Here is a 15579-nt window from a genome sequence, read left to right on the forward strand (position 1 = left end):
CTTTCTTGCATCTAAGCTGGGATATGATGGTCTTAACAGGTGGAAAATAGGTTTAAAAAAAAAAAATAAAAAGACTGGCTGGATGACCTGTCTCATAGGCCAGAAGAGATGATTTCAGGGAGATCTATTAGCAGCGTGCAAGTACCTATGAGGAAGTTATTAAGATTACAAAGCCAGGCTTTTCAACAGCGGCACATAATGAGAGGATGGGAGACAAAGAACATAAGTTGAAACAAGAGAAATTCAGAATGGATATAAGGAAAAACATCATCATCATAAAGGACAGTCAAGCACCACAACAGGTGGTGCCTTCTCTATCCTTGGAGGTTTTTAAGACCCAACTGGATAAAACCCTGAGCAGTGTGACCTGCTTTCATAGCTGACCCTGTTTAGAACAGGAGATCAGACTAATGACTTCCCGTGATCCCTTCCAACCTGAATTACGGTCCTAAAGCAGTAAGAGCCCCATGTCAAGCACAATTTTATTGAGTTTTGCCCCCCTGGCCTTTCTAAGTATACCTTGAGATTGTTTGTTGTCAAATACAATTTCTGCCATACTGTTACAAAATTCATAGAGCAGGTTCTGTTCATATTGGATTAGAGACTGTGCTTATTATTTGGCATGAATCTATGAGGCAATGTGCAATATGTTGTAGGTTACCATTAGTTTTCACAGTGCCTTGGAGAAACAGTAAAAATGAAAGGAGAACGTAATTCAATTAAGTGTAAGTTTCTTAGAGGGAAGCGGAGGAAGGCAGGAAGAATTACCTATGAAAAACCCAAACGAGATATGAAGTAGTGGTTCTTCAGAATAGTATCTGAAATTAACAATGAATCACAAGTCAAATATGAATAAAGAAATTCATGTGAATATTAAGGCTAATTTTTCTTAATAAAGGTATCCTCTGTAAGACACGAATTAATTCCTCTTTTCCACTCAGTGCTGATAAGACACCAACTGCAGCGTTGTGCCTAATTGGAAGCATTACGGTTCCAGAGAGATATGTACCAAAGGGAGTAACTGGATTGAATTGTCGTGTTTTATTTGAGCACAGATAAAAGTGACCCATATGATCAGATGTCTAGAAAACATTTTCTGTGAGGTTGAAGAAATTGGAGATAGAAAGGCTACAGAACACAAGACTAACAGATGCTCTGATAGACCTTTCCAGTAGGTAGTAAGTAGTTTAACAAAGGAATAGAATAATTTATTTTCCTTCTCCACTCTGTACAGGAAAATAAATGACCTGGGATCAGACTACACCAAGGCTATTCAGGTTAGATATAACAAAGAAGTTTCTGACTAACTAAGGACAACAAAGTAATACAGTATGTCATCACAGGCATATTTCCTTTATTGGGAATTTGTAGAGACAAACTGGATAAGAATTTACCAGGAATTAGGCAAGTGTCACTGACGCTACGTTAAAGAGAGGAATGGATAGATGACTCAATGATTTTCTATGGTTCTATGAATAATATAATACATGATATCAATCCTTTTGGTTTCTCTTCATATAACGTTGTGGGCGGCACTAGTATTGTTTTGCTTGGCTCCAGTTATGTTCTTGGGTATCAGCAGCTATGGACTGGTGTGCAACGTGGTGGTAGATTCTTGCTTTTCTGATTCAGTGCTTGCCAAAGTTTGTATTAGGCACCAAGTACTGAAAACAATTTTGCTTTTATGAAATTAGGTTTACTTTAGTTGTAGCCAAGTTTGAGTACGTCATCTGTTTACATAGACAAACATTTTGTCTGGCTTTTCAAGAGTTATTATGAATGCTACCTAATATATGAATCACACAATTTTAGCAACTCTAAAATCCAATTTCTGATTTTCTCCATTTGCTTTGTCTTATTTACACCAATGGAACTAAGAAGGCGGCATTTCATGTATTTCTACCCATGACAAGCTTGGCAGATCTTACTCCTTCAAAAATTCAATTTTACAGTTTTAGATGCATTTCTCAATGCAACATTTTGTATTGCCCATTCCTGGTATAATTTTCTGGTGCTCACATTTCTATTTTGTGAAGAATTGTAAGTTTTGTGTTATTAAATTAATTTAAAGTTTTTAACCGAAAACCGAGTCTTCTGGTCTGTGGAGCCTGGTGTATAGAGCCTGCTCTTTTCCCACAGTATTCTACAAGTAATTTACCTTGTCCTTAATAGTATCATGATCTTGCCACTGTATAATTTCAGTTCAACTTTTTTTCTTGAATGCAATTCTGTTTTCTTCCCTTAAAAAATGCTAAAGGGTTCTTTGAAGCCTAGCACATTCACAGATGTCCCAGTATCTACTTGGCATTCAATTTCCTGTTTCTGTGCTGTGTCTTTACATGTGGTGGTACTCTACATTTTAGAAACATTTAAATTGCACTGTATTAATATATAGGTGTAAAATCTCATCCCTCCTCCCTCTCACTTCTTGCTTGCTTCCTTAGTATAACACATTTATTTTCTTTCTTCAACTGTGAGCTTTAGCATTGATATTTCCTTTTGACAAAGTCACTGAATATGTCCTCCTGTGCTGGGCATTTTCTGTTATCACGGTATTTTTATCCTGTAACCAAAGATTTTCCTTTGCACTTTCTCTCCTATTTATGAACTTAATTTTGCACTGGTTTTGGTGCATATAGGTTGCATTTATGAACTTTTATATATTAATGTCTGTTATTTCTGTTGCATTTAGTTGTTCTCTGCACTTACTTTGAACAACAGAGGCTAAAATCCAAACTGTACAGCAAAAAAACCTCAACAACAATTTCTTATTACTTATATTTCTTAACCCTGGGGAGACCTGATTAATTGTTTTTTAAGCATTTAGGACTACATAGTACACGAAGCCAAGAAATGTTTTTAAGGAATAGACCTTCTCTGCATGTTGCCAATAGGCGCTATATCAAAACTACAGAATTGCAATTAATATGTAAAAAATTATGTAAAAAACACTTAAAGCTGGGAAATAACCTTGTTAATGCTGAAGCACAGGGATCCAATAAACTAAACACACATCCTTAACTTCCTTGGATTTATAATGTTGTATGTTGTACTTCCTATTAAAACACTGTTTTGTAGCGTTCTGAAATAACTGGATTGCAGAACTAGGTATCCTGTAAAGGTGGGGTTTGATTTTTATTAAAAAATAATATACAGAATCAGTAATGTATATAGAATAAGTTGATTTTGGAACATAGAGCGCTAGCTATTGGAGGGCGTGTTCCCAAGTTAATTAGACTTCATTTGTGTCCGAGTTAAAAACCTTATTTATGAACTGTTAAATATGTGAAATTTGGACCTCATCATGGTCCCCTATCTGCTTGTGTTTGAAAGCATATCCAGAGCAAAAGGCTGAAGAGTCAGACTTGACATGCCTAATTCCCCTCATCTACACAGTGTGGATAGCAGATACAGTGGGAAACTATAGAGAAGCACAAGCTGGAGATGCAGTTCCTAGGACACAAAGAGCTTCTTAAACCCCTTTTCCTCAAAATTCATTCTAACTGTGACTATCCCCATAAGACAGAACCAAGGAGATACTTGTGGGGGGTTTTATATTATTTTATTTTATTATTTTAAACTGCTCTGAGGAAATAAAGAATGCCACTGCTCTTTTAAACAGTTCTGATTATGTGAATACTAATGGAAAAGGTTACTTAGAGTTCTTATTAAGTGATTACTTTTCCTTTATATTTTTATAGGACCTTCACAATGACAACCTAAATTTAGTGCTGTGGCTGCTCATAAACCATTAGGAACAACACAAATATCTTCTTTAGAGATGAGAAGGTAGAAGGTCCTGAAAAATAATTCTGGTTTGAATGTGCGGAAGTAAATTTATGTAAATTGTTGTCAGTCATCTATGTATTCATTTCACTAGCAAAATAACATTATAAATGATCTGTAGCCAACAATTCTTCTCCTGAAGACATGCAATGCAAATATTTATTCAAAACAGAAAATCACTTAAGGATAAGCATAAGTCTTACCACGCCAATAGAAAAGTAGTTATTGATGATGTTGTAAGGCACTGGGTCTCCTTTCTCATCTTTATCATTTGGTATTACTTCAAATTTCCACCTGTCCAGCAAAATCTCTGAGCTGTTCTCAATGTCTTTTAGGATCTTCATCAAATTCTCACCTTCATAACCTAGCAAAACATAAAAGTGATTATTTAATCAAATATAATAAAGTTTCATTCCATTTTCTTTCTCTTTCTATATGACTGAAAAAAAGGAAACTATGCATACAAGACCTGAAACACAGGACTGTGTTTGAAGTATTGACAATTTTCCAGCACCTGTCATTAAAAGGAGTACAAATACAAAAGCTGATTTCTGCACTCAGCTAAATTAATGTAAACTTAAATTAATTCCATAGATTTTACTGGGCATCAGATTTATCCTGGAGAAAATAATTTGATCTTCAAAACTTGCCAATCCTGTGAATTTTCCAAATGATTATAGCAGTTATCAAAACTAGTATAACCTAGGGTTATACTTTGCAAAATGTTCTTACTGTGACATTAAGCTTAATATTTAAATTCCCTTGATTTCAGAATTTGTGGAAAAAAGACATACAGTAGATTTGTCTGATTGAAGTCTGACAAGAGATTGAAAGGTTAAAAGCTCTCTGCTATTTTTCATTGATTGTTTCAATGTAGTTTAGCATAACAAATCCAAAATTTGAAATCTATAACCGATGACTTATTAGCAGAACTAATATTTTTCCATCTTTCAATAAGTCCTTTATGAACCTCATCCTGCTCTGTAGAAAGATCTTCCTTGCCAAGAAGCACTTGCATGTCTTTATGTAATTCACTACTAGTAGTAGTTCACTACACTGCATACTCAGTAGAAAACTTGTGTATACTCAGGAGTGTGTAAACAACATACAGTACATATGTGTGCTGTATGTAATACTGATGTATTTCTTTATGGTTATATAGTATGTTTTTGTTAGTTACTGCCAACCACCACATAAAAATGGCATGCACAATCCCATTTGTCTGCATCCTTGTGACTAATCCCCAGCAATTTTGTTTCCAGAAGCCCTGCCTCATTTCCCTTCTATGGAAGTTCCAGAAAATCCGTGTTTTGACATTGTCTACCACAAAGCAACTAGGCAAAGAATGAGGAAAGCCAGAATATTTTCATACCATATTGTTTTACTTTAGTCTAGACAGAATCACTTAAAACAGAAGGAAATAAATAGAAGTAACTGGAAGGACAGGTCCTGACTAATACAATCAAGTGCTCCCATAGCTGACCCTGCTTAGAACAGGAGATTGGACTAGCAACTTCCTGCGACCCCTTCCAACCTCAATTATTCTATGACTCGATTCTATGAATGCTCAGAAGGTGAAGCAAGGCTGATTTGATTGGGTTTTGGGTTGGTTTTAATTCTTTCCTGTCCTAAGACTATGTGAATAGACAATCACCAGTCATGACAGAGACAACAAAGGAGATCCTCAAATGATTTGACAGAACATTATGGTTAACAAAGAAGTTCTATAGCATGGAAACTAGTGAGAATTTGCTAAAGACTACCTGGTAACAAGGCAGACATTTGGAAAGGAAACTTGCTATGATGAGACAGAAGAACAAAGAGGTATCTACAAAGGGTGAGAGGTTCCAAATAAGCAGCCAAGTTCCAGCTGAGACCTGAAACATAACTGGCCGAGCCCATAAACTGACTTGCTTTCACCAGACTGAGTCTTGCCTAAGATTTTTTTTTCTATGTGTCTCCTTCAAGTTATCCCGCAATGCAAATCATGAATGGAAATAAGTTATTGGAGGAGCTGAGATTAAGGCTCCAAACAACCAGGAAAGGATGTGAAGGGCATTAAAGGTTTGGCTTTACATATATTCTCCTTTCAGCATTCTTTGCCTTCTTATTTCCTGATAAATAGCACCACAGCACTTATTGTCTGGAATCTCGATAGGAGAAGAGAAGGGGAGTGGATCAAAGGAACTAGTCTGAGGCTGAGACACATTTTTCATTTAATATTTATGAATATTAAAAAAGATGAAACCACTCCAAAACCATTATTAGCTGTTTTCAGTAACCCTTTCAGGACAGCCCCAATTAAAATCCATTTAAGAATACTCCCTTTATAAGGTATTGATCAAAGAAATAACTGCAATACAGATGGTAAAAAGCCAACCGAATAGCTATATACTATTCTTATTACACCTTAGAGCCTGTTTGGTGTCAGCAGAAGCTACAAACAAGGTATGAAGAGTGATTATGACCTCTAGTATCTATACAATCGTTCATATAACATTTACAGACAGCTAACTCCAAAAAGAGGAAAGGTGATAATGGATCCTTACATACGTCATTAAAAAAAAAATCCAAATGTTGAGAATAGACTTTGAGGCAAAAGTTATTGTTTTCCTTATAATGCATTGTATTTTAATTTGTGTTTACCTCCTCCCCATCTCAGACACCTTGCTAAATCATTGCCAGTCCCAAGAGGCAGGATAGCAACTGGAGGATGCTTAATCAAGTTTGCTTTCTCTGTGAATAAAGAAGGAAAAACATAACTGAGGAACAACAACAACACCGAAAGTCTAATTGTGTGATACTGATAGAGTAACTGTGTTAGGTTTTGTTTAAGTGAAAGACAGTGATATATGTTTTGTATACGAGAATGTGCTGCCTGCTCAGCAACCAGCATTTCACCGTGCCGCTCCATTCTGCAGCTCCTTTCCCAGTCAACATTCAATCCTTAATACTAAATTGCTCAACCGTTATCACAAGGACTTCCGTAACCCATAGATGTGATAAACATTCATAGACAATCATACTCAAGAACTTTCAAAGACCGAACATGTTGTGCTTTCTGTTGCTCTCAGCTCTGCCATTCCCAGCTACGAATGCAAAACAGTAATAGTTAAGGGAATGAATGATGAGATGAATGTTGTACTTTTTCATCTGTGTGACTAAATTTGTGTTTAACTGTGTATTCACTTCGATTCATGTCTACACATGAGCACCATTACCAACAACTCCCTGGAACCAAGACCAGGGGTTTGCCCATCACGAATTAAACCTGCTATTCAAAATTAGCATTGACCTATCTGATCAATTCTCTAAGTCAATATTTTGTATTTAATAAGTAATATTTTGAAATGTATGAACTTACAGTGTCTTTCAACTCTTTACCAGTACTTTTACAGCATTTCAAGCCAAAGGATCTCTGTTCAAAATCCAAAGGGAAAACACTTTCCAAGAAAGACAGCCTTTCTGAAAGCTGGAAGCGGGGCAGGTATCCCCCAAGTATAATATTTCAAATATGTAATTTTTCAAATTCCCCATTTAATTGGAATGAGTAGCATGTCTAATTTAAAAGTTATACTTGAAGAGTTAAACAATCAGTTATTTTGTTCATAGAATTATGCACAATTATCAGCAATTCTCAGCAGGAATTTACATATCCAATAGATGTGGCAGGACTTTCTTGTTATTTATCAATTTTTCTCTTCAATTCTTTAGGAAGACTTAGCATTCACAACATCAGTGTATTGCAAATCTTTAAGAGAATTTAACATTTAATAGAACAATTAAAAAAAATTAAAAATTTCAAAATGAGGAGAAAAAAGTTTGGTTGCTTTCCTTTTTCTTTCTTTCTTATGTGGTTTTTCTTTTTCTTTTTTTCTTCTTCCTTTGCTCTCAGCTAAGATTCTTTGTATATCAGGAGATCAGGGAAGAAAAGATCCAACTAGAAAGTATCTGTTTCTCAAAACAGGTCATCTCTTAAACTTTATATGCACTACTTGTGCCAAAGGGCTTTGTTCGCTAAAACACAGCATCAAAATATCTATTTCCTGTACCTATGAAACAAATGGATCCTGGATCCTCCAAATTACTTCTTAGTTCTGTACCAGAAAATTTGCTGCAGAAGATAGTATTTTATAAAGAAAAAATGCAGGGTTTTGTTCAAATAATGCCACTGAAAGAGAAAGTAACTGCATGGCATTTTAGACCTCATGGAAAAAGTGATGACACAATTAACAGCTGCAAAACTTCACCCCTTCCAAGTTTAGGCAATACACTTGTTATTTATGTACACTGGTTTATGATTTCGAAAGCTATTAGAGAATTACAATCAATAGCCTGTATTTGCAAAAAGTGTTTTTTTCCTCCTTCAAACCAAGTCGTATGCCTTTGCTGTCATTCATTCCTCCATGACATCATTTTTACTTTTCACTGAATTTTAAGTTTTCTGGTACACACCTCCCACAAAGCAGACACTTTTAAGCACTCTTCATCCAAACTTTCAGTTGATTCTTTTGACCTCTCTTCATCTCCTTCTTAATTACTATCATCAGACATTCCTATTTGTTTCTCTGTAGCTCCCCTAATGCCAAATAGAGGATTATGTGGTGTGGGAGATGATATTCTCCTAATAAACCTTGAGAGATTTTAAGTCTGTAGTATCTTGACTTCTGGGCCTTCCTAATGATTTGTACAGAGCACTTTATGGCCAACTGACTGAAAGAACTCCAACACTGAAATGATGTACATACCTTGCTGCAAAGGTATCCACGCAGCTGTCAGAACAGTCCTTTCCAAAGGACTGTTATCCTATTATCTCCATTATGGGATAATGGAGCATAGATGAAAATTTGGGAACTGAAAAAGCAAATGACCTAAGGTATATTGTCTTAAAAAAAACAACTTAGATTTGATTTAGTTTTGGGAATAGACTTTGAACTGAAATTAAAATAGATTGAGTTAAATTTCTTGCTTTCTGGAAAACCAGAGAACTACAAACACTGGACTTGTCTAGGCATTTTGAATATCCTTTGCAATTTGAATATCCTTAAAAATAATCATGTCCCAAACTAATAAATTTCAAAGATTTCAATGAACAAGATCTTGCTTGAAATAGCTGTATCTATACTTTGGTATATAGGGAAGAGCACTAAAACAAAAAACGTGTCAAGCAAAACCATGTAAACGCTATTGATTACCTATGCAATCCAAAATCCAGCCTACTGTTCCATCTCCACCACATGCTAGTACTCTGAACTCAGGAACATCTCGGAAAAAATTTAGCCTAAAGACAGTAATGAAAACATCTATTTAATTATCATATATTCATTGTGCATTATGCAAACATTTTATGACTTAAGACATTTCATTTAATAGTAAATGGCAAGTGAACACTTGAACTAATAACCAACTCTGCTCATGCATTCATTTTTTAGATAAATACAATCCAACGTTTTATTATCTGAAAATTTTCATATTAAATTGTTAATTCATGGTTATTATGGTACACTAATACCAGAAATAGCTTGGACCTGATGGTTAATCCAAATCTTTGTCTCGGTTCAAATCTTGTTTGAAACTCTTGTTGAAAAACATTCTCTGTTTACCTAGTTATAAATGGATAAGTAGTCTCTCAAGACAGAGGAAGTGTAAGGTACTGACTATAAAAGCATATGAAAACAGCATATTTCTGATAGTACACTAACAGATAATAAGCTGAGCATTTTGTGGTTGATACAAACAACTTTCCACCATGGTTTAATAAGAAATGAGTAAGCATCAGATTGAATGTAACCATTCCATCATCCTACAAACCATATTTTAAAAGTGAAATATCTTTGGTAATATTTGCCTGGCTATTTCTGCTTCCATATCCATTGAGTGGTGGACAGTATCACCACCTCATTATCCACTTCATTCAATACCAAAGTTCCATAATGCTGAAAAGTCAGGATATATTAAAACAATTATAAGTTGCAATATTTAAAATTTAAAAAGCATCTTATCAGGACAGCTTTTGGCACATACTGAAATTAGTCTCTACACATAAATTGTGACTAGGCAATAACCTTCCACTGATTTTGCTGAATTACTATATATATATGTGCGCGTGTACGTGTATGTACATTCACGTATATTGTATTCATTAGTGTCAAAGACATCTTAATGCATATTATATATGCTAATGACCAGGTCTGATTTCTAGTTTGCAGTCTCCTAATAAATGCACAATTAGTACATTCTACCCAAATTCCTAAATACAAATAAATATACACAATGACTTATAAGTGTTTAATTCAAGCTATTTTCCATATGAAACTTTAATGCTGCACAGAGAATGGTGTTCCTGTCCCCAGGAAGTTTTAAAAAGTCTTTTAGGCCTCTTGATAAAATCAAGAGCACATGAAAAACTACAGAGTAAAAGAAAGAGCATGGGATAAGGAAATGGAGAGCACAATGGTCAAAAAATACTATTTAAGATGTAGATGACTGGATAACTTCTTGTTCTACTAGTTTTAGATCAGAATTTCAAGGTTAGCAAAGCTACAGAGAATTCAGCCCATCACATTGTTGTCCCACTCCCTCCAATTTTCTCTGCTCAGAAGAGCTCAGTCAATTTCAAGTGTCAAGTACAATGTCTGAAGGATGATAACACATTCTATATTAATCCCTGCCCTGCCCTTCTCACCTCTTAAATTCTACTTCACACATCTGCAGGACAAGTGCTATAGGATCTCTTCTGATCCAAAATGTCACGTGCCAAATCTGACTGAGTACACTTGGGGAACACATCTTCTAATAAGCCTATGTGCTGAAAGATCTTCTGGAAAGTCACCTCCTACCCCTGTAAGAGTGGGCACTGAGATACGTCCTGGCCCACAGCTGTGTATCTCTGTCCCTTCACAAGACCTGGCAAAGAGAAAAATGCCTCTCCTCGCCAGCATTTCCACTTTGACCCAATGTATTGGGTTTGTAGAAAGTTAGCAGATTGAATTATGTTGCTTCAAGTACTGAGCATATTTCAGATTAATCTAAAATCAAATTATAGCCCAGAGGTGATGGCAGGGTACTAACTTCTAAAAATATTTAAGCATTTCTACCTACATGTAACAGATGTCAAAAAGAAAGTCTGGAAAAAACAACCAACCCTATCACCAAAAGTACAGGGTTTATGCTAGCATTCATCCAGACAGGCAGGACATAGACCTAAACCTCCACCTCCCTTTTTATAAATTAGCATCCTCATCATATGGCTATCATTCTTTTTGTTTTGACTTCATATGTAATCTTCATCAAAAAAGTGTAACTTCCCAAGCAAGTGGGGAATTGAAGAATCTGACAAAACCATATTGTCAAAAAAAAGTCTCAATCAGCTTCACTCGTATTTCCCCTGGAGCATTTTATATCAATAAACAGAAAATTTTCCAAATAATTTCAAACTACAGCATTAGGTGCACATTATTTTTTAAAAATAAATTTAAATATAAAAATGATACGTACATTATATAAATATATATATAAAATACATGAAGTAGAATATACCTTACATTGTATATGTGCATATATAGTGTATAAAAACATACTAGAACAAACATATTTATAAAATCAAATTAATTTATAAAATTACACAGTTATATAATTACATAGGTAAATAAATATCATACATTGAATTAGAATGTGCAGTCTACATTAAAAGTTGGGAAGGGAACGTGGTTTTCTGTTTATAAGCTTTCATTCAAACTCAGTAAGCGTTATAATTGTAAAGGAAGACTGATGGATTTCTTAATAGAACTTAAGGTAAAGTGTAAGAATTGCTTATCAAGATAGCTTTAGTCAATTGGTGTTTTAATAGCACTTGTTATATCTTCTCTACAGAACATTTTTATATGGGTTTAAAAAAAAAAATTGTTGGAGAAGAACTTCGTAGAAGCAGTTTCAAGTGGAAATAAAAAAAAATGGAAGTCATCGTAAAAGCTTTGTGCACTGTCAGACTACGGTAAAGGACCAGAATAGAAAATTTAGTCCAGTTTCCTTGAACTGATTTCTAAAATTGTACAAGAATTCTGGGCTTATATAATAAACACCAAACAACTTAAAAATATAAAACAGTAATGGGTCTCTTCCCCAAAAAATTTATCTCTACTTTTTAAAAAATTATTTTTTAACTATTTAGATGATTACATAGCACAATATGACAAATATGACATTAATTACAAAGGACAAATGTCCATTATATTAATAAGCTTTACAGAAATTGTCAATAACCTTGACAGAAATTAAACAGGATATGAGAACCAGGTAAATCAGAAACTTTAAAACATGTACTTTATTGGTATTAAATTAGCTTGTACTATAAAATTCACACAGAATCATTTCATACAACACATCAGTTTATTTTTCAATTAAGAAAAATATTGCCACAAAAATAAATACCCCTTTCGTTTATGGGTATGAGAATAGGTAGATATTCTTTTATACAGATGTGGTTTTTATAGACATTATAGTAAAAAGCCTTCCCACATCACTTAACATAAGTTAGCAGAGCTGGAATGGTGCAGAAGAATATTATTAGGCTGATACAGACTGTAACCCAAGTTACACCTATTCTTCAATCACTGGCAAAAAAGGCAAAAAGAAAGATCAGCAGAACTTCTACTAACAACTCCTACCACAGGACAAACAAAACTCCTGATACATTTGAGAATAACAGATGAAAAGCCACAACTACAATAATCCACAGGAAGACAAAAGAAGAAGAAAAAGTATGGCTGCAATGGCTGCATACTAAGGCCTTAAAACAGCAGGATATTTTTGCTGTGTGGATTGTTATAGGATTCTGGAAAATGAACCATTTTTCCTTCTACTGAGAAAGGTCAATACAACCAATCCCTAAATGTGGATTACAAGAGATTACTGTAGTTGATTGCATTTCTATCATCAAAATTGACAGGATCATCTAATTCTTGGCTGATGATCAAATTCTTGTATCATTAAAATGCAGCTTCCCTTTTTTTACAATTTCTCCCAATTTTTCACATTCTACAAATGTCGTAAGCGCACACATAGTTCTTATTCCAGCGTCAATAATTAACATAGTAAATGGACTCAGTCATAAGACTGAGCTGGAAAACCTATCAATAAATATCTTCATCTTGATAGTGCCCTTGTAAATTGGCCTGTTTTAGTCTTTCCTAATTCAGTTTCCTATCTGCTGGAAGTAAAACAAATAAATTTAAGCCACTGAAGTTGTTTGATACCAGCCTATTTTTATTTTATTTTGCCAGGCACAAGGATCACGCACATAGGCAATTACTAATTTATCAGCAGAAACTTAATAATTAAACCTGAAAGATGGCAACTGTTTCAACTACCTATACTACTCCAGCTCAGTTATTCAAAATCATCTCATCAAATCCATATGAATGCAGAGAAACTATTTATGAATAAAACACCAGTGCTAAAGGACTTAACTTTGCTGTTGAATCATGAATTTATGCACAGAAAACACACACACACACCCCTTATTCTTATAGAATTGTTTTAGGAAATCCTGTCCCACTCACAGTAAAACTATTTTAAAATATAAGTTGCAACACTTTCCATTTAGGTACTTGCACATGACTCTCTCATAACCAGACGCAGCGCACTACACAGATTTCAGGTGCTCAGCCACACAGGGTGGCAGAACAGCAGCACTGTGTGAAATCATTCAGACAGTCTTCACTCACAGTGGAAGCAAAATTTAAAACTGTCAATAGCCCAAGCAAAGAATAATCCACTGATACTGGTACCTCAGGTTCAGTATCAGCTAAATGTAAAGTAAATTGCAAATACTATTTAACTTGGTACATTTTTCCATGCAGAGAAGATCAAAGTGCAAAAAAAGGGAACAGAACTTAGTATCTGCCTACATTAGAAAAATTTTCTCCTAAACATTCTAAATGGCGTTAGAGCTACTTCAGCTCTCGTGGCTTAAAGCCATGTTTTTACTGAGCTGCTTTTACAGATATCCCTGAGTAATTTGGATTCAGCTTTTGGAAAAGGAGAATAATTTAGGAATAGATGATCAGTAAAATTTGCAAATACTTTTGTCTAATAGCTTCTCAGCCAATATTACTAGACACAGTATGTGAACTTTGCCAATCCATCAAATTGTAACCAGCTGCAAGATAGAGGACTTCAGAAGCTCTGCATTATTAACATAGTTTCTCTGTAAATCATAAAATTACTTGTTACGACCTCTGTTTCAAAACTTCTATATTTGCAGCAATAAAGTAGGCTGGCCTTAAAGGTATTGAGACAATAATATTGAACCAATAAATATGCAAAATCATTAGATTCTTTTTCATAAACTGTGTCAAAAATCAAATACAGTATTATAGTCAAAATTTTCTTGAATGGCATTTGTAACTTATCAGTCTGATAATTACAAGTGAACCAGTATGACATTTGCATATTGGAATGGAACTTACTCCATGTGTGAATGGAAGTGAATGAAACAAACATTCACCCTAAATATCACCAGCTCAAAGCAAATTAGAGCCTGCTGAAACTTCATTAACAGATTTATGTTGACAAAGAACCAATCTTATTGATAGCTCACACTTGCCGGTGAACCCTATAACTTAGAAACTGCCCACTTATGAATTCACAATTCTGGGTTTAATCTAGCAATTTCACTAATGTAGATGTTCAACTCACCACTAATTCTTCTTACGCTAACTGTCCAGAGGAAAGTATCAAGTTGAAAGACAAAGCAATTGCATTGTTGCAATGTTTACTCTTTTATTGTAATGACTATATTGTTGTCATTTTACTAAACAAAGCAAATACAATCCCTGACAAATGGTTATTTACTTAAGTATATGAATGAAAACTAAACACAGTTTTTCCTCTTCTAGGCTGCCAAACTGAGCTGGCCACATAACTGGACAACATACATACTTTAACCTCATTACAACTCTCCGTTACAGTTTTCTGTATACTGTAATGACACCATTCATACACACAGAGAATTATTTAGGTTCGAAAAGACCTCTAAGATCATCGAGTACAACCGTAAACCTAACACTGCCAGTTCACCACTAAACTATGTCCCTAAGCATCACATCCAAACACCTTTTAAATACCTCCAGGCATGGTGACTCAACCACTTCCCTGGGCAGCCTCTTCCAATCCCTGACAACCCTTTCAGTGAAGTCATATTTCCTAATATCCGATCTAAACTTCCCCTGGTGCAACTCGAGGCCATTTGCTCACATCTTATCACTCATTACTTGGGAGAAGAGACCGCCCCCACCTCTCTACAACCTCCTTTCAGGTAGATGTAGAGAGTGATATCTAGCTGTACCATACCACACTCACCCAGCCCTTAGATGTTCTCTCTTCTTTCTTGCTGGTTGTTAGGATCGAACGTTCATCCCTGGCATTGCTTTCAAACTCCAGCAATGGATCTTTTCCTCTCAGTCTCTGCTACTCGTCTTTGGCAATTCTGATTTCATGTTGATGATGCTATCCCCTAATGGTCATGTCAAATCATGCTTAGTAATACACCCTACTCTGAGCTTGACAAAGAATATCCACCCTAATTTAGCAGTACATTCATGAAACTCAGTATTAGCACAACTTGATTACCCTAATGGTCCCATTTAAAAACCAAAATGCATCAGAAAGCAAAAAAACTATCTAAGTGCAAGTGTGCTACGTTTTTATGTGCACAGTCATCCTGTACAGTTACTTTCCCCCAGTTTAAGTTCCCTAAAAACACAGCTACAGGAAGTTTCTATTACCTGTTGC

At 35.0% G+C, this 15579-nt stretch overlaps 1 protein-coding gene across 3 annotated transcripts in view; it reads right to left on the reverse strand.

The window, feature by feature from the left end:
• The window catches only part of DGKB (diacylglycerol kinase beta), a 364782-nt gene that overhangs the window by 198400 nt on the left and 150803 nt on the right, over nucleotides 1–15579 (reverse strand). For all 3 annotated transcript variants that reach the window (XM_075082948.1, XM_075082947.1, XM_075082945.1), the window contains exons 17-19: nucleotides 8982–9067; nucleotides 6433–6522; nucleotides 3990–4150 (exon numbers count right to left, since the gene is read on the reverse strand). In XM_075082948.1, the coding sequence (XP_074939049.1) occupies nucleotides 3990–4150; nucleotides 6433–6522; nucleotides 8982–9067 (337 nt within the window). The remainder of the gene's footprint in view (nucleotides 1–3989; nucleotides 4151–6432; nucleotides 6523–8981; nucleotides 9068–15579) is intronic.

Source organism: Phalacrocorax aristotelis, chromosome 2 (genome assembly GCF_949628215.1).
Source record: "Phalacrocorax aristotelis chromosome 2, bGulAri2.1, whole genome shotgun sequence".
Lineage (NCBI taxonomy): Eukaryota > Metazoa > Chordata > Aves > Suliformes > Phalacrocoracidae > Phalacrocorax > Phalacrocorax aristotelis.